The following is a 24,942-nucleotide window of genomic DNA, read 5'->3' as shown; positions in this document are numbered from 1 at the left end:
TCAGCTTTTTTAAAAAAGAATTAATGTAGAATTGATTTTCATGTCATTAGTAATGTTTTGATGTTAATTCCTCCAGGTCTGCCATCACCAGGAAAATAAGGTTATTCTCAATTGTGGAGTTTAATTTAAATGTTTACAGTCTTCAAGTCTGTCTACTGCACTTTGTAACAACTGTTTTATCTCATTTGCAGTTGGTAGAATTACTGTTGTAACACTGCTGCTTCTCAACACCTTGAAAATTGGTTGACTCTATTTTCATTTCATCTTTTTTCTTGTTTTGTAATTTGCTATTTTACATTGTGAGCTTTGTTATAATGTTTATTATATTTCAGGCATTCTGATAATATTATGGGTATTTATTAAATGAATCATTGCATAAATAATTGGATTTTTATTTTTTGATAGTTCATTTTGTTTGGACCAGACATATGCTCTTAGTAGGCTAGTGTATATCAACTGTTATTTTTCTAATACTTTGGACAAGTATTATTGTTAACAATCCATGATTTTGAGTTGACCATTCGGGTGTACTTTGTGTTATCTTGGTGGAATTAATGAAATCTATATACAGACTTCTAATCATGTAGCTATTCTCTAAAGACTTGGTTTTAGAAGATTAAAAAGTTATGTAACTTCTTATTGGTCTTATGTGACCAGTGATCATTTGGTATGGCTGTATCTCTAGTATCATTATTTCATGGGGAATGTCATAGGGAACAGTAGTTATTATATACTGTTGCAGGGAAGATAGGAATATGCATATTTGCAACTCTTTATGAGGCTTTCTGACTTAGTATTCCTAAAAGATAAATGCTTTTCTTTCTTTTTTTTTTTAAGATAAACACTTTTCTAAAGGTTCTTTGAACTAATAAAATAGGCTTAGCATTATATGCTAACAAGAAGACAAATTTTCTTGTTCATGTTAGGCATTACCTTTGTATATTTAAAAAGTGCCATATAATAAGAAAACAATGATTATTAAAATATGACATTTTCTATAGTATTGGCTTCATTTACACATATATGTAAAAGAATGACTATTAGTATTAAGCAAAGATTAAAATTTTCCTAATTTTATAAATTCCAGGGAGAAACACATCTGATCTTTCCTAAAAAAGCTTCAGTGGATCAGCTGCAAAAAATTCGTGACCTCATTGCCACAGAGAGAAGTAGCAGATTGGATGAATCATATAAGAGCCACAAAGCAGAATTATCTCAGCAACCTGCAACCAGTGTCCAGCTTCCTACAGCACAGTCTTCAGATCCTAATGGGTTAACCCCGCATGTAGGGGACAGTGGAGGGCAGTCATCAAACCCACCATTTGCTCCAATGGTAATGTTAGAATTAAACCTCTTCTAACTGGTTTTTTTTTAAAGTTGAAACGGCAGAAGCTCTGAAATATGTTATGACTTATTCCTGAATTTATGCCTCAGCTATCCTAATACATCCAAATTTTCCCAACTCTAAAATATTCTCAAATTTGTAACAAAAGTGGGGAAAATGGCTGTCTTTTATTTATACTTTTAAATCTTAACTTATGCTTTACTGCTTCTTAGGGTAAGTTTTGTTTTTTAATTATAAATGTACCTGTACAGAAATGCCTTGGTACTTAAATCAGTTACACAAATTAGCTCAGACAAAGTAATAAATTTGCTAATGGTGGTATGGCTGTCAAATATTTCCTCTGCTGCATTGATACTTCTGATCTAAATTTTACCTGCTGCCAATAACCATAGAAATTATTAATTCCAGCAACCTAACCATTATCATTGCCTCAGTTCAATAAAAAATTCAGCTTTTTTAGGTTTAAGGTAAATAATGCATTAAGTCACTGAGAGTGGTACTAGCAAATTAGTGATGTTTAGTTAGTAGCATATACAGATATACAGTTCTGAAGAACTTAAATCAAACTACTGTTGTCTTATTTAATAGGAAATTGTCCTGTTTAAAAAAGTCCCTTTAATATAGGTCCTTAAGTATTTTCATTATAGTAACTTATCAATAGTCAATTTAAACTCATATTCTCTTATTTTAATTTTTTAAAAATAGATTTTTATTTATTTCAGAGAGGAAGAGAGAATCATTCACCAGCTGCCTCCTGTATGTCCCCCACTGGGGTTCTAGCCACAACCTGGGCATGTGCCCTGACTGGAATCGAACCTTGACCTCCTGGTTTATAGGTCGACGCTCAACCACTGAGCCTCATCAGCCGGGCTCTCTTATTTTAATTTTGTAAAACACTGTATTATCCTCCATATAGCAGAACATTATATGGAGTCAGTTATTAAATCTCTTAATTTTCTCCAGCTGAATAATTCCAGAGATTTTAACCTCACCTCCCTGGTAGGAAAATGATTGGCAGTTATTCCTTTGTGTAGGGCTGGGGAGGCCGAAAGCTTGTTTTTAAAAAATAAAGAATAAAAGTAATAGAAACTGGAGGAAGAGACAGTTACAGTTCTATTTTATAATTCTTGTTGAGTGGTTATATCATGTGATTTGACAAAATATACACTTTTTCATGGAGGTTCACTCTTGTGCCTCAGTTGACTTATATTAACCTTTAAGTCTTTAAAATATTTTCTACTCATTAACATCACAGCTAATATATTTTTTTATAATAGTAAGTGCAGCCCTGACCGGTTTGCCTCAGTGGATAGAGCGTTGGCCTGCGTACTAAAGGGTCCCAGGTTCGATTCCGGTCAAGGGCATGTACCTTGGTTGCGGGCACATCCCCAGTAAGGGGTGTGCAGGAGGCAGCTGATCGATGTTTCTAACTCTCTATCCCTCTCCCTTCCTCTCTGTACAAAATCAATAAAATATATTTAAAAAAATAATAATAATAAGTGCAACTGGTGTTTATGAATGCTTCTGGGGAGCTGTTAGTTGACAGTATTGGATAAACTAGTAATGATGCTAAGTGACTGTAGGCATCAGATAAGATAGAATATGTGAAAAGAAAGCTTTGTGAACTGTAAAGGACTTTAAAGGTTTGACCGGGAATCAAACCTGTGACCCTTCAGTGCGCGGTCTGATGCTCTAACCATTGGACAACATCAGACAGAGCTCCAGTGGACCATTTTGTCCAGCTCCCTTGGTGTGCTTAGGCTGCTTTGAGACACCACTTACACAATTAAGTCTCTTGCAGCTTGTTTTCCTTATTAACACTGTTACCGGACCTCTTACTAAGGTAACAGTCTTCATGCTGCTAAATTTAAGGGACTTTTTCACTTCATTTTTATCTGACCATACATAGTTTTCAGCTCAGTTAATCATTTTCTGGTTTTCTCTCCTTCTGTAACTAGTTCAACTATTAACCCCATTGCTCATATTAGAGAATCTGTGGATCATGCCTATGTGTTTTTCTACTTTTCTAACTCCTCTGGCCCCACAGTTTAGTCACCAAGATTTGTTGATTCTACTTCCTAAGTTCTTTTTATATTCATTCACTTTTCTACCACTACTATAACCACCTTAGTTTAAGCCACCAGCTCTCTCAAGAATTCTGCAGTTGTTCCTCTTTGGGTCTTTTATACCTGCCTTCTCTACACTACAGCTAGATTGATATTCTGATAATACAAATTTGGTCATTTTATTACCTTGCTTAAGTCTCTTTCATAATATTCCATTACAATGGAACAAGGTATGAAAGATTCAGCTACTTACCAAATCAACTTTACTTTCAGCCTTCTGTCTCTACGATTTTCTTCTCTCTGATTCTTCACTTTATACTAAGCATAATCCCAATTCACATGCTCCCTAGCTACCTACATGCTGTTCCTTTGACAAGAATGGTCTTTTCCTTTCCCTATTTATGAGCTGCTTCTCATTATTCATATTTTACCACAAATATCATATATTCAGGGAATTCTAGGGTCAGAACCCTGTTGAAAAGTCTCACTATCCTTATTCTTTGCTTTATAACTCTTACCATATCTATGAATAAATTGTCTAACGTACCATTATATCCCCAGTACCTAGCAAATAATAAAAGGTCGTTAAATATTTGAATAAATGAACATTGTTTTATCAGTGTTCATAAGTTCATAAGTTACCATAGGCTACTTATTCTGAGAGGATAATGTCCTTGTCTATTTTGGTCTCCATTATTTTTTTTTTAATATATTTTATTTATTTCAGAGAGGAAGGGAGAGGGAAAGAGAGAAACATGAATGATGAGAGAGAATCATGGATCGGCTGCTTCCTGTAGGCCCCACACTGGGGACCAAGCCCGCAACCCGGGCATGTGCCCTGACTGAGAATCGAACCATGACCTCCTAGTTCATAGGTCAATGCTCAACCACTGAGCCATGCCGGCCAGGCTGGTCTCCATTATTTTTAACGTAATGTGGTGGTTCTATCATTTTTGTTTAATGCCTCCCGACTTGTATCATAAAGTGATCATGTCTGTCTTGTGCACCCATCCCCAGTGCTTAATACAGTGCCTGTCATTAAAAGTATTTGGCAACCCTGGCTGGTTTGCTCCGTGGATGGAGCATTGGCCTGCGGACTGAAGGGTCTCGGGTTTGATTCTGGTCAGGGGCATATGCCTGGATATGCCTGGGTTGCGGGCTCAATCCCCAGTAGGGGGCATGCAGAAGGCAGCTGATCAATGATTCTCTTTCATCACTGATGTTTCTCTCTCTCTCTCTCTCTCTCTCTCTCTCTCTCTCTCTCTCTCTCTCCCTCTCTCCCTTCCTCTCTGAAATCAATAAAAATATTTTTTTAAAAAGCATTTGGCAGTTGTTTTTATTTCTTTAAATTAATCTATCTTTAACCTTTTAATACACTTCCTATAATTAATAACATGTTTGAACTTATTTCTGACATTTTATTTTGTGTTTTCTATGTTCCTACTTTCTTGGCTTTTTAAATCTTTGTTCTTTTAAAATCTTTCTATTTTTGTTTTGTTTAAGTGGGCTCTGCCAAAAGTAATTGTTCTTAGTTTGGACACGCCTCTTTCCTTTTAGGAATCTAAGCATCCTCTGGCACTGTTCAGAGGCACATTCTTTGTTGACAAGGAGTGACGGGGTGAGAGGTGCAAAATGTCTAAGTGTTCCTTCTGCAGGACCCATCCAGTCTCCCTAATGTTTGCTCCAAGGCCTCTTCCTGCTCTGTGGATTCTGTGGCTCCTCTGCCTTTGGGATTATTTTGAGAACTTTTTTTAGTTTTTGTAACCATTCTCTCTAGAGGACATATTAATGTGGTTTCTTCCTTTAATTCATTTGTATCTGCCTTTCTTCTTTAAGAGTACTTATCCTTTGCTAATGCTGAATAAAGTTTTAAAAAATTATATTACTTACAGGAATTTGAAGTGGAAAGGGCTGTTACATGCATTGAACAGAGCATTGTCATGATCCAAGCTTGTGGTCAGCAATTCATCGCACCCCTGTTTCAATATATCCTCAGTAATATAATATACTCAGAGGGAAAAAATATATGTCTTAGACTGTGACACAGATATGGCTATCTCATATTAATTTTGTAAGGGTTTTGAGTATAATTACTTCAGTAAATTCATATGTTCCTCTTTATGAAATCATATAGCCAGTGTTTTTTATGTTATTTTTATAGAATATGGAGAAAAACTAATTTCAGGTTTTTTTTTCTATTAGGTTACTGCTGATTCAATCATTCTGAAAGTTCTTCAGGCCAACCTGCAGCATGTGCTGGTCTATGAAAATCTTGCTCTCCAGCAGAAAGCATTGGCTTGTATTCCCGTCCAAGAACTGAAAAAGAGATCTCAAGAAAAGTTATCTAGAGCTAGAAAATTGGATAAAGGTAGGGGCTTTACATCACCATTCATTGCTAAATAAACAGAAACACTAAATGGTGCTCTTTGCTATATATATTGTAAATATCTAACCTATTTCTGTGTGGATTTTTAAAGAGTACAATAACAGCATAACTTTATTGCATATCACTAATGAACACATCCGTTAATATTTGAAAAAAACAAACAAAACTTTTTTTTGCCCCTTCTGGTATGGCTCAGTGTTTGAGTGTCAACCTATGAACCACATGCCTAGGTTGTGGGCTTGATCCCCAGTGGGGGACATGCAGGAGATAGCCAATTGATGATTCTCATCATTGATATTTCTATTTCTTTCTCTCCCACTCCCTATCTGAAATAAATGAAAATATATTTAAAACAAAACAGAAACCACTTTTTTACCCAAACATGTATTTGCAGTTTAATCATAATCATTAGTATGTGAATTTTTTTAGGTTTAGTAGAACTTGAGTCCATGGAATATATGATGGTATTATTAGTGAATCTTAATGTGAATCTAACAGAAACTGTATTCACAATTAATTTATATGATTAGACCATTGATTCACTTTGGTTAAGAGAGAGAGATTATTTACTAATTAAAAATGTAGATTTTGGCCGAAACCGGTTTGGCTCAGTGGATAGAGCGTCGGCCTGCGGACAGAAAGGTCCCAGGTTCAATTCCGGTCAAGGGCATGTACCTGGGTTGCGGGCACATCCCCAGTAGGAGATGTGCAGGAGGCAGCTGATCGATGTTTCCCTTTCATCGATGTTTCTAACTCTATCTCTCTCCCTTCCTCTCTGTAAAAAATCAATAAAATATATTTTTTTAAAAAAATGTAGATTTTGAAGCCAATTGCCTGGGTATAATTTTAGCTCTGCCACTTACTATGCATCACTGAGCAAGTAATTTAATTTATGCCTCAAATTTCTTTATTTGAAATAGGAATGATAATTTTCAGAAATAAATGATATTATTTGTCAATGGCTCTGAACAATTCTGCCACATTCATCTACCAATAGTTATATGTCATTGTTATCATTAATGGTCTTAGGATTTTAGTTGTTAAGTTATTCCAACTTCAGCATTTTACTATGAGTTTCTGTGTAATTGTTTCTTATCTGGCTGTTGTAGGGACTCTAAGGAGAGATGATGGCAGTGCTGTATTTCTAAAAGTTTATTTTTAACATTTGTGAATACCTTTTTGGTTAGAAAACTTACATATACAGGAAAAGTTAAATTCTCCTTGCCAATCACTCCTGTGCCTCTTCTATAGTTACCACTTGTTATCTCGTGATGTGTTCCTTTTCATATTTTTGGGGGGTATTTACACTCATTTACAGTTATCTGTAAAAATAAATATTTAAGTTGTGTGGGTTTACATAAAATTTATCCCATATATCTTTAGCTCTGTAGTTTGTTAAATTTACTATCATGTCTTAGAAATCTTTTTAACTCTACATGGCGTTCTTCTATATTATGCATATACTTTATTTTTACCATTTCCTATCCAAGAAAATTGAGATTTTTTACCATCTATCTCTATTCTAAATGCTGCAGCAGTGAAGATTCTTGTAAAGCATGCCTCCTGGTATATATGCGTGTGTGTGTAATATGTTTGTTATCATAGATCCTGCCAAACAAATGAAATTATTGAACTTCTTTTATGAACTTGTTAAATTTTTCTGATAGGTGTGTTAGTATTATTACTTATTTTTAGAAGTTTCTTATATATTTGGGGTACTTACTTTTTCTTTTGTTAGTCATGTTACACCCCCCCCCCCCCAGTGTTCTTTGTTTAATTTCACTTAGTATATATTTTGATGTACACTGTAAGAAAATTTATTTATTTTTTCATTATTTTACAATTTTTGTCTTGGTTAAAGCCTTAAACATATTCATAAACAAAAGTCATAAACATTCTCTTGTAACTTCTATTACTTTTATATCATTTTTTCTGTGTGTGTGTGTGTGTGTGTGTGTGTGTGTGTATATTATATATATAGTACTGTAAATATACATTTAAGAATGAATGAAGTACAGTAAGAATCTGCTGTTTTGATAGCTACCTGTCCCAATATTGTTTACTGAACAGTCCTTCCTCTTAGAACTACTTTGAAAGACTAACTTTATTAAATATGGTTTATCGCAGTAAAATCTCAGACATTTCTCATAGAAATATTTTTTTTCTGAAATATTTCCTCGGGCAAGGGAAACAAAAGAAAATATGAACAAGTGGGACTACATCAAAGTAAAAAGTTTTTGTACAGCAAAGGAAACCATCAACAGAATGAAAAGACAACCCACTAAATGGGAGATCATAATTTGCCAGTGATAATGGATTAACATCCAAAATTTATAAAGAACTTAAAAATTCAACATCAAAAAACAATCCAATTTTAAAAATTGGGCATAGGATCTGAATAAACACATCTGCAAAGAGGACATACAGATGACCAGTAGGTATCTGAAAGATGCTCAATGTCACTAATCACCAGAAAAATGCAAATTAAAACCACAATGAGGTATTACCTCACACCTGTCAGGATGGCTATCATCAATAAATCAACAAACAAGTGTTGGCAAGGATGTGGAGAAAAGGGAACTGTCCTGCACTGTTGGTGAGAATGCAGATTAGTGCAACCACTGTGGAAAGCAGTATGGAGTTACCTCAAAAAATTAAAAATGGAACTGTCGTATAACTCAGTGATTTTACTTCTGGGAATATATACAAAGAAACCCTAAACACTAATTTGAAAGAATATATGCACTTTTATGTTCATTGCAGCTTTGTTTACAATAGCCAAGATTTGGAAACAGCCCAAGTGCTTATCATTGCATGAGTGGATAAAAAAGCTGTGGTGCACTTACACAATGGAATACTACTCAGCCTTAAAAAAGAAGGAAATCTTACCCTTTGAGACAGCATGGATGAACCGAAAAGCATTATGCTAAGTGAAATAAGCCAGTCAGAGAGAGACAGGTACTATATGATTTCACTCATATGTGGAATCTAATGAACAAAATGATATCAAGCAAAATAGAGACAAACCCTTAGAGCAGGCTGACACCTGTCAGTGGGGTGGGGAGGCTGGGAGTGGAAGGATTGAGAAAAAAATAAAAAACTTATGGACACAGACAACAGTGTGGGGATTGCTGGGGCAGAGGTGCCATGGAGGGAAGTGGAGGAGGGGATGAAGGGGATAAATGGTGATGGACGGAGACTTGACTTGGGGTGGTGAAGACAATACAGTGTACAGATGATGTGTTGTGGAATTGTACACCTGAAACCTGTAAAATTTTGTTAGCCAGTGTCACCCCAATAAACTCAATAAAAAATGAAAACAAAAATCTGTCTTTCAGGACTCTAGTTTTATTGATTTGTTGTCTATTCTTCCCTAACATTGCAATATTTTAATCATTAGAATTCTGTAATGTGTTTTGATATGTAGTAGGCAAATTTATCTCATAGTTCTTAGTCAAAGTTATGTTGACTATTTTGTACTTCTTTTTTTAAAATATATTTTATTGATTTTTTACAGAGAGGAAGGGAGAGAGATAGAGAGTTAGAAACATCGATGAGAGAGAAACATCGATCAGCTGCCTCCTGCACATCTCCCACCGGGGATGTGCCCGCAACCAAGGTACATGCCCCCGACCGGAATCAAACCTGGGACCTTTCAGTCTGCAGGCTGACGCTCTATCCACTGAGCCAAACCGGTTTCGGCTACATTTTTTTTTTGACATGAACTTTGCTTGTCAGATTTTATGTTTTATAATTTTACTGAGATTACATTAAATTACAGATTAATTCGTGGAGAACTATTGAGTTTTCTAATACAGGAAAATAATATGTTTCTGGCCTTTTTATATTCTCTGTAATTTCATAGTTTTTTAATTGTGAACTATATCAAACAAATATAAGAATAGAGTATAATATATCAAACACCCATGACCAGCATCAAACTTTATTAGACTTTAACATTATGCTATACATTTCCTTTATGTACCATTTTTAAATAATAAAACATTAAATACAGAGATGAGAGTTCCCTGTATAGGTCTCCTAGGTTTTTTTCCCCTTCTCCTTTCTTTCATTCCAGAGACACCATAGCCTTAAATATGGTCAAGAAAGGTATTTTTATTTGATAAAGGGGATATATTATTATGTGTCATGCTTACTTGCTAGGGTCATTATATACAGTGTAGATATGCTCATGTTTTGATGTTTTAGAGAGAGTATCCATGGATGGATTATGTTGTATGTTGAAACCTTGATAGAAAAGCTAATAGGATGATTTTTAAAGTGTCTGGAATTATGTGATTCCTGTCTGTGATTTTGTGATTGTTTCATGTTTCCTTGTATATATACCTGATAACTTTAATACAGTAATTTTAAAGTGTTTTTCCAAATCAGACTTTTTTCTTAACTTCTCATGTGTTTCAGGATCAATTCCAAACTGACCATAGTTCCCTGAGAGATTGTGTGTTCAGCTCACATGTTAGTGCATAATGTCTGTCAGAGGGTACAAAGTGGTAAACGCCCTACTGCTCTAAAAGGCAGTGCACTGTTACCCCATTTCAGCCTCATTCACAATCAGTATCTAATGATGTTTCTTGCATTAATATTTGTGCAGACCTTTGAGATCATATATTTTCATATATTTCAGCTCATATCTGAGAATGTGGATAGTTTTAGTTTTTGTCAGCTTTAGCTCTTACTCGGTTCTGTTTTAATTTCTCAGGTATTAATTTAAGTGATGAGGATTTTCTTTTGCTGGAGCTTCTGCACTGGTTTAAGGAAGAATTTTTTCAATGGGTGAATGACATTTTGTGCAGCAAATGTGGTGGCAAGACGAAGTCTAGAGGTGAAGGATTATTTCCCACTGAAGATGAGTTGAAGTGGGGTGCAAACAGAGTGGAAGATCATTATTGTGATGCGTGCCAGTTCAGCAATCGGTTCCCGAGGTGGGTATCCAGTGGACCGTCAAGTCTTAATAGAATGGGTAGAAGAGAATTTTTATTAAACGAAATTTTTAATCTTCATTTTAATTATTAGGACAAGGCTCCACAAGGTATGACTGGCAGGCTAAATCCAGCCCACATCCTATTTTGTAAATAAAGTTTTTTTGGAACACATCCATGCTGATTCATTTATATATGTTCTTTAACTATTTTTATTTTATAGTGGCAGAGTCGAGTACTGGAAACAAAGATCATATGGCCTTCAAAGTCTAGAATATTTACTGTCTGTCTTTTTAAAGGAAAGGTTTTTGACTCTTGCTCTTGAATATAAATTGAGTGTAGACCTAGTACATTTAATGCTATTAATCTCATATTGGTCTCTATATACATTAATTTTACATTTCTGATAACTTTAATATTAATACTTGATAGAATATAAAAACAATACTAACAACATTAATAATATTGATAGTTGTGATAGCAATTACAATACTGTACTTAAAATAATCATCAGATAGTAATATGGAAGGTAAAAGTACAGTGCCATCATTTGTTTGTTTTAATTAGGTGCCTCTCCTGCCCAACCTAACCTACCTTTATATCTCTAAATTTTCAACAACAGAAATTTGAACTTTTCAATTAACTTTTCCTATTAATTTATAAGCCTCATCAGTTTTTCTTAATTGGCAATACTTGTAAAGTTTGGTTGTATCATTAGGCGAGAAAAGATATATGTTTGAAATACCTAGTTTTGGGGGCTTGGGAACTCCATTCTCTCCTTAAGGGAACCATTCCTGTGATATACAGAATATAGGATAAACAAAATCCAATATCCAATTATTATAAAAAAATTGTACAAGTTATATCTTCCTTTAGCATACATTTGCACAGACACTTTACAAAGATTTGAAGATAAAAGATACATATAATTAAGTCCCTCTCCTCATAAATTCTTTCTTAGTGATTTGTTGTAAACTGGTAATGTAGTGTGGAGGAGCCCAGTCTAACAAAACTATTTACACAGTGTTTTTTTCCTTTCTAAACATTTGCTCATTGTACTCTTAGCAGTTCTCTGTATTGGGTTCAGATGATGAGCACTATTAATTAGAGGCTGAGCTGGTTGTTCAACTTGGCACAGTGGTATACAGAAGGAGGAGGTATAGGTGCTCTGATTCTGTTGTTTTACTTCTTATTGTAAATTTATAACATTTTAGTGACTGAATTACCTGAATTATGAACTCATTTAACTTAGCTTACACAAGATCATCTGCTTAAGACAAACTTGTCATAGCAGAGCCAGTTTATTCATGCAACTGCATCCTTCCAAATTCAAGGCCAGCATTTCTGCTCAGCTGGGGCCTTTTCCTGCTTAGCTTTATCAGCTCAAAATCCTCCTCAGGCCAAATGCAAAACTTGCTGTTCTCCAGTTTTGTGATAATTTTATAATTGGAGACATAGCATATATCTTTTAAAAAACAACTTCCAAATTAGCAAGCACCTTTAAGTAGTTGAAAAGAATAAAATTTCAATCAAAATAATCATTAGAGACAGGAAAAGGATTTTAAGTAAACTTGAGTTCACCTAAGCTTAAGAGCTTCATTGAGTAGTCTGTTAAAGTTGTTTACCTTTCAAATACAGTGAGCTAATTAGACTACTTGTTAGGGTAATGCTAATGCTCAGAGCAGATTTCCTGGAGAATCTCTGCCTATGCAAATCCTGCCCTTCAAGGCCGTTCAAATACTCGCTCTCCTCCCTGACCACTCTCCTGTAACCCTAACCTGACCTATTGTAAGGTCTGTATTACATTTTTCTATGTATTCAAGTTAGTTATGTTCATCCCTTCTCCCTCTTAGGACTGTAAACTCCTTGAAGGTTGTACCATTGTTTAATCATTTTTGCCAAAGATTCTAACACTGCCTCATATATTCTAGGCTCTCTAATCATTACGAATTTAAAATTAGGAATATTACTGTTTAGCACAGAGGTAATATAAATTCTATAAAATTTTTAGTTTGGATAATGAATCAAAGCTTTTTTACTGTTATTTAAAACCAGGTATAATAACCCTGAGAAACTTTTGGAAACGAAATGTGGACGGTGTGGCGAGTGGGCCAATTGTTTTACACTGTGCTGCCGAGCCTTAGGGTTTGAAGCTCGCTACGTTTGGGATTACACAGGTACAGAACTGGTGTGAGCAGAGAGTAGTAGGGCTTTGCAGAATTAAGGATTTTACCGTCTGGGCTTGTTATGTTCTGTCTGGTATTTTCTGGCCTTCTGAGTCCGAGCTTCCATTTGCCTTTTGTAAAATAATAATACCAACCTCATGGATTTTTATGGGGATCACAAAATTTTTGTGGTGCACCTAGTATTTTGCATAGTACTCTGCACTATAAACATTCTTTATTAATAATTTACCATGCCATTTTTAGTAATGATGTTTCTATATGGATAAGAGCATGTGTAATAATATGCTATAGAAATCTTTACTTTTGTAGGATTAGTATAAAAGATTTAGTAATCTTAAATCTTAGTATACAAAAAAAGTAATTAGTTAAAAGACATTAACTTCCTCACATTAGCAAACTGATCCCTGTTTTTGATGCTATTGTTCAATATGTTCACCCTTTTTAAAGTTATAGCTCACATTATTTTTAATTAAGCTGAAAACTGACTGCATTAAATGAGATTTTCCACAAACATTTTCAAGGATTTCAAAAGGACAGAGAAAACAAGTGTACTAGAGTCTTGTGTGCCACAAAATGTTCAGTCTTAACTAAGATTTAGAATATTACACCTAACTTTATTATGTGGTTCTTATCTTAGGAGTTTGTATATAGTTACTGGAAGTCATTCTGGTTTTGTAAACTTTTTTTCTTCCTGTTGCTCTCTGGTGTACCTGAGCAGACCATGTCTGGACAGAAGTCTATTCTCCCTCTCAGCAACGGTGGCTGCACTGTGATGCCTGTGAAAATGCCTGTGACAAACCTCTCCTCTATGAAGTAGGGTGGGGGAAGAAGCTGTCCTATGTCCTAGCATTTTCTAAAGATGAGGTAGGCATAAGAGAACACTTTTTTCCCCCCTAAGAATAAAATACAGTTTTGACAAATTTTGAAAGTATAATTGACATACAAAATGTGACATATATTTAAAGTATACAATTTAATAAAATTTGTCATTTATATACACCTATGAAATTACCTTACATAGTCAAGATAGTGAACATATCCACTATGCCTGGAAGTTTCCACATGTCCCTTTGTTATCCCTACTTCTTGTCCCTGTCTGGGTAACTACAGATCTACAGTTTTATGTAAATGGAATCATGTAGTATACAGATGGTCCTACTTACGACTGTTGATGGTTTTTCAGCAAAAAGTAGAAGCAATACAAATTCCCTAGAAACTATATTCTGAATTTTAAATTTTGATCTTTTTTCTGGGCTAGTGATATGCTCTCATGTACCATACTCTCATGATGCTGGGCATTGTAGGTGACCTACAACTCCCAGTATATCATTCAATCACAGGGTAAATAACCAATACTCTGTAGTGTACTACTATTAAGAGCATTTTCAACTTATATCCTCAACTTATGGATTTATTGGGATGTAATCCTTCACAAGTCAGGGAGCATCTATATCCTCTTTTTGGTGGGGTGAGGATGGGAGAGTCTAGTTTCTTTGTATAATTACTTTGAGATTCATCCATGTGTATCAGTGGTTATTTTTATTGCTGAGTATTCCTTTGTATAGATGTACCATAATTTGTTTATTCATTCATCTGTTGATGGACATTATTTATTTATATGGTAGTTGAACAAAATTTGTTTTTTTTTTTGTTTTTTGGTTTTTTTTTGCTGTTGACACTATTATAGATGCCTTTTGTTTTCTGCCCTCTACCTCCACCCAGCTTCCATCCCCTGGCCATCACCACACTTTTCTGTGTTTGTGGATCATCCATATATATTCTTTGGCTAATCTTTTCACCTTTTATCTAATTCCGCCCGCTTCCCCTCTGAGATCTGTCAGTCTGTTTCATGTATTCATACAGTACTAAGCATCTTTTTATGTGCTTACTAGAGGCCTGGTGCATGAAATTCATGCATGGGGGGGTGGCGGGGAGGGAGATCCCTTAGCCTGACTTGCACCCCCTCAGCGCAGTCCGGGAGCCCTCAGGGGATGTCTGACTAACAGCTTAGGCCTGTTCCCCTAAGCCAGCAGTCAGATTACCTTTGCGCTGCCACGGAGGTGGGAGAGGCTCCTGCCACTGCACTCACTAGCCATGAGCCTGGCTTCTGGCTGAGCTGTGCTCCCACTGTAGGCGCACACTGACCACCAGGGGCAAATTCCTGTGTTGTGTGGGATCAGGCTGAAACCGGCTCTCTGGCATCCCCCAAAGGGTCCCAGATTGCAGGCCAGGCCGAGGGACCCCACTGGTGCATGATCAGGACTGGGGAGGGACACGGGAGGTTGACCAGCTGGGGAGGGACCACAGGAGGGCTCCAGGGTGTGTCTGGCCCATCTCGCTCAGTCCCGATCAGCCAGACCCCAGCAGCAAGCTAACCTACCCGTCAGAGTGTCTGCCTCCTAGTGGTCAGTGAACGTCATAGCAACTGTTCGACCTGTTGACTCTGTGCCCCCCAGTGGTCAGTGTACGTCATAGCAACTGGTCCACCAGGTTGATTGTCTGCCCCCTGGGAGTCAGTGCACGTCATAGCGAGTGGTTGAGCAGCCTTAGCATATCATTAGCATATTACGCTTTGATTGGTTGAACGGATGACTGGAAGGCTGGACACTTAGCATATTAGGCTTTTATTATATAGGATTTGCCATCCACCTGTCTACTTTGCCCACTTTTTAAATTTTTTTTTTATCGTTGAGTTTGAGAGTTCCTTATATATTCTGAATGCAAGTCCTTTACTACATATATGCTTTGCAAAAAATTTTCTCCTTATCTGAGGCTTATCTTTTCATTTCTTCAATGATTTTTGAAGATAATAAATTGATGAAGTCCATTTTATTAATTTGTTCTTCCATAGATCATGCTCTTTGATAGTGTAGCAAAGAAAATTTTGCTTAACGCAAGACACAATGATTTTCTCCTTTGTTTTCTTTTTTTCTTTTTTTTTTTTTTTTACTTCTGCGTCTCAGGAGGCTTGGGCTTTTTACAGAAGCACCGAGGAATCCGGGAAGTTTTATTCCCCTGCAATGATGTAACAGTGGTCCCCTGACATGTAGGATGACAATACAAATACTTGCTACACTGGGGGTACAGATGGAGGTTGGGAAGCTACATATACTTAAGGGCAGCAAGCCTAGGATAAATCTGGTGCCCAAGTTAATCCATTTTTATTGCTATTAGCTGCGTGTCCAAGTGACCTGATCACAGTGGCATAAGCAAACAGGAATTTATTTGCTAACAAAAAGATAAGGAGTTCGGTTCTGTCCTCAAGTTATCAAGGATCCAGACTCCAAGCTTCCTACTGCCACGTTAGCATATGGCCTGCTGGTTGCAAATGGCTGCTCTAACTCCTGGCAGCACATATGCATTCCAATCAGCAAGAAAGGCAAAAGGTACATATCAGGTTTTGTGTTTTTTAAGTCATGGGAACAGTAGCTTTTGAGAAGCCTACCCAATAACTTCCATTCCTATCTTACTGCCCATCCCAGCAAAAGGAATTCTAAAAATGTGAATGCTAATACTAATGGCATTGGTACTTTGAACAAAAGTGGGTTACGTTTACTGAGAGGAAGAGCTCTCAGAACAGCAACCAGCAATGTCCCCATTCCCTGGGCCTCAACCTAAGGGACACCCCAGGTGGTTTGGGAGTAGGCTGAATGTGGGAGAGGTTTCTGCTCCACTTCCTGTTTGGAAATGGGAAAGGAAACGTCCTCTTCTTGTGCTGGAACTGTCCAGGGTGGATGGAGTAGGAGAGGAAGGATGGGAGGTATGTTTGGGCAGAGAGACCTGAGCACAATTTGGGGGCCATCCATAAGTTCATGCCTCCCCTACATGGCAACTCAGAAGGACCAGAAGGGCCAGAGCTAAAGGACATCCCAATCGGGGCGGGGAGGCCGGGTGGGGGTGGGGGGTGAGGATGCAGAAGACATGGACCAGGCCACCAGAGGCTCTGGCAGAATGACAAGCATCAGCATCATATTTCTGTCCAAGCCCCCACCCAGGTGTGGCCAGGTCCATCAGCCACAGGTGCAGTGTTACAGAGGCCAATGGAGGGCAGCAAAGAGCTGAGGCCAGCCTGCAGACTATACATGCTGTGTACCCCAATATTATTGGGGGATGCAAGGAAAGGCTATGAACTTTACACTGTGTTACTCTAAATCCTGAACTGAACATAACTAACTGAGAGGCTAAATGTTAAACTGACTGTGACTAAATCACCTTTAATCTGCAAAATCAAGATTGTTTGTCCCACCATTTAAAGAAACAATGAGTGGGATGGGGTTGGGTTCTGAGTCAGCTGAATTCAGCATGGAGACATAAAAAAAGTTACATGTCTACACACTAGAGAAGTATGTAAATTTACATTCTATGGTCAGAAGTAAAGTCCTGATTATGGGATGAAAGTTATTAAAAGTTAGAAATAGGTGACCATTTCTGGTAGCTAAGCAAAGTGTGGTGCTCAAGCCAATGCCTTTACTCCTCGGAGCACAAGCATTGACTGAGCCTCCCACGAGCAGATGCCATGCTCCATGCAGGCAACCTCATTTTATTTATTTATTTTTTTTAATTTTTTTTCTTAATTAAATCTTTATTGTTCAGATTATTACATTTGTTCCTTTTTTCCCCCCATAACTCCCCTCCTCCCAGTTCCTGCCCCACCATCCGCCCTCACTCCCCACCCACTGTCCTCATCCATAGGTGCACGATTTTTGTCCAATCTCTTCCCGCATCTCTCACACCCCTTTCCCCCCCAAGAATAGTCAGTCCATTCCCTTTCTATGTCCCTGATTCTATTATGATCACCAGATTATTTATTCACTTGATTCTTAGATTCACTTGTTGATAGATGAATGTTTGTTGTTCATAATTTGTATCTTTACCTTTTTCTTCTTCTCCCTCTTCTTAAAGGATACCTTTCAGCATTTCATATAATACTGGTTTGGTGGTGATGAACTCCTTTAGCTTTTCCTTATCTGTGAAGCTCTTTATCTGACCTTCAGTTCTGAATGATAGCTTTGCTGGATAAAGTAATCTTGGTTGTAGGTTCTTGGCATTCATCACTTTGAATATTTCTTGCCATTCCCTTCTGGCCTGCAAAGTTTCTGTTGAGAAAACAGCTGACAGTCGTATGGGTACTCCCTTGTAGGTAACTGAGTTTCTTTCTCTTGCTGCTCTTAAGAGTCTCTCTTTGTCTTTTGCTCTTGGCATTTTAATTATGATGTGTCTTGGTGTGGTCCTCTTTGGATTCCTTTTGTTTGGGGTTCTCCGTGCTTCCTGGACTTGTAAGTCTATTTCTTTCACCAGGTAGGGGAAGTTTTCTGTCATTATTTCTTCAAATAGGTTTTCAATATCTTGCTCTCTCTCATCTTCTGGCACCCCTATAATTCTGATGTTGGTACGTTTGAAGCTGTCCCAGAGGCTCCTTACACTATCTTCGTATTTTCGGATTCTTTTTTCATTTTGCTTTCCCGGTTGGGTGTTTTTAGCTTCTTCGCATTTCAAATCTTTGCCTTGATTCTTGCGCTCCTCTGGTCTGCTGTTGGGAGTCTGTATAATATTTGTTATTTCAGTCCGTGTATGTTTAATTTCTAGTTGGTTCTTTATCATAAGATCGAGGGTCTCATTAGATTTGTTGAGGATCTCATTAATTTTATCAGCGGCTTCTAGACAGTTCTTGAGAGACCTTAAAAGTGTGGTTCTGAACTGAATATCCTCCATTGACAGTTTTGTCCTGTTTCTTTGTCTCCGCATTTTTTTATGCTTCCTTGGTGCACCCCCTAGTGGTCGTTGTGTGCAGTCCTCCTGTAGTTAAGCCTTGATTGTTGTAGTTAATACTAGGGGGATTTGACCGCCAGGCCAGCTGGCTGTCCTTTGTTTTCTTTTAGAAGTTCTATACTTTTACACTTGGGTCTGTGATCCATTTTGAGTTAATTGTGTATATACTCTGGGGTGCGGATTGAAATTCATTGTTTTGTATATGGATAAGGAACTTTCTAGCACCTTTTGTTGAAAAAGGTTTATTTCTCCATTGAATTGTTTTTGCAAAAATCAGTTCTATAATATAAATTTCATACAGTAAAAATGGAAAAGGTTTTTTATTTGTTGTATTTTGGGAAATCAGTTCTAAAAAACCTAAATGTCCTGAAAACTTCATCTTGTCACAGTCTTTCTTGGACATGTGCCTGAACAAAATGAATGAAAAGCACATTCTCTGATTTTGTTCCACAGGTTTTTGAACTTGAATAAAGATAGCATTTGTAAAATTTTATGTTTAAGAATTACATTCTAGGTATTTAAGGTTGATGGTTGTAATCTTGTTACATGTTTGTACTCTATAATTTGAGGTGGTTGATGTCACTTGGCGATATTCTTGTAAACATGAAGAGGTAATCTCCAGAAGAACTCTGATTAAAGAAGAATTACTTCGAGAAACTATTAATGGACTTAATAAGCAGGTAGGTGATGGGCATTTGTCATTTTTGAGAGGATATTTGAAAATTTTTATATAATCAAGAGCTGGTTTTTAAAGTTGTGGCATTATTTTGTAGGCTAAAATATTTTAATATGTTAAATGTCTTTTTGTTAATTCAAATTTCTGATGACTTATTTTAAATATTGTACTTTTTTACATTAAATCATTATGTCTCAAAGTTCAGTGAAACAAAATTTTAGTATATATAATACTTGGCAAAAGTATGTTGTTTTATTTATCCAAGTTATTGTGTCTTGAATATAATTACATAAACACACACACACACGCACACGCACACATACACTTGTTCAAGTATAGAAATTTCTAAAACAAGACACAGGAAATTGTTAACAATGACTACTTCCGAGAAAACCTGGTGGTTCAAGAGGGAAGATTAAGTTTTTACTTTATACCCTTTTGGTAGTATGGAAATTTTTTAAACTATATACTTGTATGATTTTTATTTTTTCTTTGCACTGTTGGAAGGCAATTAGAATAGGAGTGGATCACCTTAATGCAATCATGATTGACGTTGAAAGTGAGCTTTTCAGTCTCTGTGGAATTTCACCTTTACTGTGTAGTCCTTCAGAGATGCCAAGCTGAAAACCTGGAGTATTTACTAGATCCCTTCACCTTGGAAGGCTCTGATCTCCAATTATTTACTCGCCAGCACTTTGTTTCTGCTAAAAATTCTTTGTTTTTCAGCGCTTTAGCCTTCATTTTGTGCTTGGTTTCTTGGCCCCTCCTCCTCGTTTCAGTTAATAATTAGCAAATTCCTGGAAGGGAAAAGTAACACAGTATTTTTAAATTTTTTTTATTGATTTCAGAGGAAAGGAGAGGGAGAGAGATATAGAAGCATCAATGATGAGAGAGAATCATTGATTGGCTACCTCCTGCACGCCCCACACTGGGGATGGAGCCCGAAACCCGGGCATGTGCCCTGACCGAGAATCGAACCATGACCTCCTGGTTCATAGGTTGATGCTCAACCACTGAGTCATGCTGGCTGGGCAAGTGGCACAGTATTGGTTCGCTTCAATTTACTTCTCTTGGGATCTTCTTCAGTCTGGCTACCTTGGTAGTTTTCTATTGCATTCAAACAGGTTTTTATATGTGTCTGTGTGTATGTGTTCCCCCTTTTCTAGCTTTCTCAGTGGGACAGTTGACCTGACACAAGTAGTTTACTGGGGCCAAAAATAGAGGTTGGTATCTTCATTTTAAATCTAGGATATTAAAGGTCATGCAGCGTTGGATGTGGGTATAAAATGATCTCTTTACCTAAGTTTTTAAAAATTACTTTGAACTTTCTAGTGTTCATTTTATTTTCCAAATAATTATACATATGAAAATAAAGTTTGTTACTTCTTTTAAGATTCCCTTGAAATACATGTCTTAAGTATATTCTTACTTAGAGTTGGGCTTCCACATTTTCCTAATCTTAATGACTTTTTTTAAAACATGTATTGTAGAGGCAAATGTCTTTGTCAGAAAACAGAAGAAAAGAACTTCTCCAGAGGATCATTGTGGAGCTTGTTGAATTTATTTCTCCCAAGACCCCTAAACCTGGAGAACTTGGTGGGAGAATATCTGGGTCAGTGGCTTGGAGAGTAGCCCGAGGTGAAATGGGTCTAGAGGTATTTAATTCATTATAGCATGATAATCTCACTTTCCTGCTTCTTATACTGTGCTCTTTACTTACTGAAAAAATGCATTGGCCATGACTTTTCAATTAACTTTTCAGCTTAATTATTAAAAACTGAAACCGATGATTGATTGACATAGTCTAGTCACATACAAGAGAGTTAGCAAAACATTTTAAAATAGGATTTTTCTATTTTTCATAAATTTTGAGTATAGTATAACTTTTCTGAAATATATACAGAAAAATGCACAAATTGTAAGTGTACAGCTGAACAGATTTTTACAAATTGAGCACCCATGTAATCACCAACCATAATAAGAAATAGACTTGCATACATCTGCTATTGGCTAGAAATTATTGCTGCTGGTGTGATTGCTATTATATTGTCAAACTTATTTTAAGGTATCTCTTGATTAATCTTCCAAAATTAAATAATGAACAATGGAAATATAATGTCTATAATTAGAGGGTAGGTGAAAAGCTCTGTAATAAACATGAAGAAAGTACAATAGACTGTCCCTTTCCCTTAGGGAGTTTAAAGTTGACTTACTATAAAATATTTTATTTACTTTTTAATAAATATATTCTTATAAAGTATTTTATATGAAGGTCTAAGGTGATAATGTAATGAAAAGTGCTTGAAAGGAAAATAACCCATCACGATATCAATATCGACAGTTTTAAACTAATTAAAGTTTTATGTCTACTTTTTCTAAATTTGCAACTCATTTCTCCAGTAAAGAAATATGTCTAAAGGGAGTGAATTATCTTCAGTAACTTTGTTTGCTTGTTAATTTATCCAGAATCTTTAGCAGGCAGTTGGAAGTGTTGGCTCAGCCATAGAATTACAAGATCTAAATTCAACAAATCATTCAAATCACTGCTGATGCAGTGCAAGTTATAAGTATAAATGTAAATGAAGCCAGTTTAAAAGAGCTAATTTAATTCACAGCTGTGCTCAATTTAAAACATTGATATTATTTAGGTCTTCATTTCTTTTTCTTTTTATGGATGGGTGTGCTTCCTCTTGTATGGCATATAAGTTGATTAAACTTTAAAAATATGAATTGGATCATATGCTCAGATTGTTTCCCCTTTTGAAAATTTTAAAAATTTCTCTATTACTGAAGACCTTATTAGAGCCATGGATTTAAAAATGTCATTTTCCTCTTTAGAAATAAATGTTTATTTTAAAAGTAAATTGAAAAATGTCAGTCCAAAAAATTTTTGGAACTAGACCTCGAAATAAGTTGGTGATATCCTGTGATTTCTGGAAAGAATAGTTTCATGTTAATCTTAGACTGAAAGATTTCATGAAATATTAATGTCATTCTTACTCCAGATTGTTTGTTCAGTTGCATACATGGTATGTTCAGTAACATATATTTTTCTTTTCCCTTTTGCAATTAGTTGTCCTTGTAAAATATAGATACTGCTACTTTAAATTTTATTTCCATTTGGCTATTTCGATTCTGAAATATCTTTGTTGTTACATGCTTGCTTTGAAGCGAATACACTAACTTATAATACCAGTATCTAAAAAGAATAAACTGCTTTTATTTTACTTTTTTGACAGTAATAGTCATAGGTTCTACTAGGGAATTATCTTATTTATACATGCAATGTTACTGTTTTGTAATTCTGACAGTGATTACAAATACACATATGTAATTATTTTTTTCTTTCCTTTTCTAAGATATATATTATTAGTGATTCTTATACATTCAAAGTTTTATATTGTTTAATACCTAATACCCAATGCTGAACAAAAAAAGCATATCCTGAATGATTAGTAAATACTGTATTAAGACACTATCACAGACTAGAGCAGTGGTCTGCATTGATTGTTTCACTCTCCTACCTTAGGGTTACCAGGAAAGGACACTCTGATGAAATGGCTTTAGGTTTAGGCTTGAAGGATGAGAGAGAATCAAAGATATGGGAAGTAGAAAGAACAGCATTCCAGACAGTGGAAACAGTATGTATCAAGGCACTGGGGCAGAAACGAACTGGATCTTTTTGAGGAACTAAAGGAAAAGTAATATGGTGAGAGCATAAAGACAAAGGGCAGAGTAACATGAGATCTGGTTGGAGAAGTAGGCAGGGGACAGATCATGCAGGGTCCTGTCACCCTTGGTAAAGGTTTAGAGTTGCAGTACAGTGGAAGTCAGTGGAGTGAGTTAAGTAAGGAAATAACATCACAATTTACATTTTTAAAAAATCACTTTCATTACTTTGTGAAGCTTGAACAGGAGAAATAAAACTTGGAAGCTGGGAATTAATTTCAAGAGACAATTATACTAGTCCAGTTAGAAAACGATTATGTTGGAAATGAAGAAAAATAAATGAATTTATTACAAAATCACAAAAATATAACTTGTAGTTATTATTTATACTTCTCATTTTCTGTCTTGTAGCAGTTGTGCTATATCAACATTATAATGATCATGTTTAACCTATAAAATACTTTCTGAATTTTTAATGGCACTAATTTTTCATTTTCATATTGAAGGAATCTCTTACCATTATTCATAGCAATTTCCCTCTTTCGTCTCTCTCTCACTCCCCATATACATATACAATCTATAGTCTTTCATTACCTTGAAAAACTAATTCTGTTTTCCTTTTTAAGAAAAAGGAAGCCATGTTCATCCCCTCTGAAAATGAGAAGATTTCTAAACAGCTTCACCTTTGTTATAATATTGTGAAAGATCATTATGTTCGAGTTTCAAATAATAATCAAATCATTTCTGGATGGGAAAATGGTGTATGGAAAATGGAATCCATATTCAGAAAAGTTGAAACAGACTGGAACATGGTAACTTAATGCAGGAAACTGTTTAAACCTTTGTTGTTGTTTAAACATATAGATTGGTTTCATTTTTCAGTTGTGCATTATGTAAAAACTGATACGTCAAAATTACTTTTAGTATTCCTTAAACTTGTAAAAGAAAATTGTGTTCCCAACATTTAATCAAGAGATCATAAGAAATTTGTGCATTTATAACAAGGAATTGTTTTCATTAGAGGTTGAATTTAATGCTTTCATTGGGAAAAATAAGTAAATGACTAATCCATGTGATTAATTTTTGCATAAATATATAAAGTATATTGTTATTTAACTTCTTCACAAGTATGTATTGATAGCCTACTAAGGTGGACTATAATGAATATAGCATGTAGTTCAAAGTCCCAAGAGCTAACCATTTAATACACCTTCATTGCATAACAATATGAATGGTTGAGCAGTAATATTAGTTATTTAAAGAACAAAGAAATGGATTGCTAGGACTATAGTAGTTCCCATATGCCAACTTGGATATTTTCCCATTATTTGTAACAAGTAAGAGGCTTTGCTTTTAGTCTGCCCTACCCCTTAGACAAGCACCAGAAATAAACTCAGTTATTCAAATGACCTCACTAGATCTAACCATGTTACTGATATATTTTCATAGGAGTTAATGAACCTACTTATAAGGAGTTTTTAAAGTTAACATGACAAATGTTTGAATGGGAAGGGAATTGTTCACTTGTAAGAAGACCTTGGATAGATTAAAGAGTAACAGCATCTACTATATGCTTATCATTGTTGTAGGCAGTAATCAGAGTACAGAAGGCATGCAGAGATGAGGTCCCTGCTTTTTTTCTAATCATAAGTTTTTATTTTAAAACTTATCTTGGTGATCTTTTTGTATTAAACCAAGAATAGCTTATAGCGTTATTAAAATTGTAGATTTAGGAACTTCCTTCTTTAGTCAAAGAAGGGCCTATAAAATGAAATATAAAGTTTAAAATTTCAAGATATGAATCTGTATTTGAATACGAACCTGTAATCGATTATATAGTTGATGAGGGCACTGAACAACTCCTGGGATTCTATCCTTTGCCAAAAATATTTTCTGAACAGACAG

At 35.7% G+C, this 24,942-nt stretch overlaps 1 protein-coding gene across 4 annotated transcripts in view; it reads left to right on the top strand.

Moving 5' to 3' along the window:
• The window catches only part of NGLY1 (N-glycanase 1), a 52,613-nt gene that overhangs the window by 15,248 nt on the left and 12,423 nt on the right, over positions 1–24,942 (top strand). For 3 of the 4 annotated variants that reach the window (XM_081105784.1, XM_081105783.1, XM_081105786.1), the window contains exons 3-10: positions 1,088–1,333; positions 5,614–5,779; positions 10,518–10,740; positions 12,793–12,914; positions 13,642–13,787; positions 19,262–19,372; positions 20,859–21,023; positions 23,664–23,849. In XM_081105784.1, coding sequence (XP_080961910.1) covers positions 1,088–1,333; positions 5,614–5,779; positions 10,518–10,740; positions 12,793–12,914; positions 13,642–13,787; positions 19,262–19,372; positions 20,859–21,023; positions 23,664–23,849 — 1,365 coding nt within the window. The remainder of the gene's footprint in view (positions 1–1,087; positions 1,334–5,613; positions 5,780–10,517; positions 10,741–12,792; positions 12,915–13,641; positions 13,788–19,261; positions 19,373–20,858; positions 21,024–23,663; positions 23,850–24,942) is intronic. The other variant, XM_081105785.1, reaches the window with a different exon arrangement.

The sequence above is a fragment of the Myotis nattereri genome (assembly GCF_964212035.1).
Source record: "Myotis nattereri genome assembly, chromosome: 14".
Taxonomy (NCBI): domain Eukaryota; kingdom Metazoa; phylum Chordata; class Mammalia; order Chiroptera; family Vespertilionidae; genus Myotis; species Myotis nattereri.
This window is presented reverse-complemented; position numbering and strand designations above follow the sequence as displayed.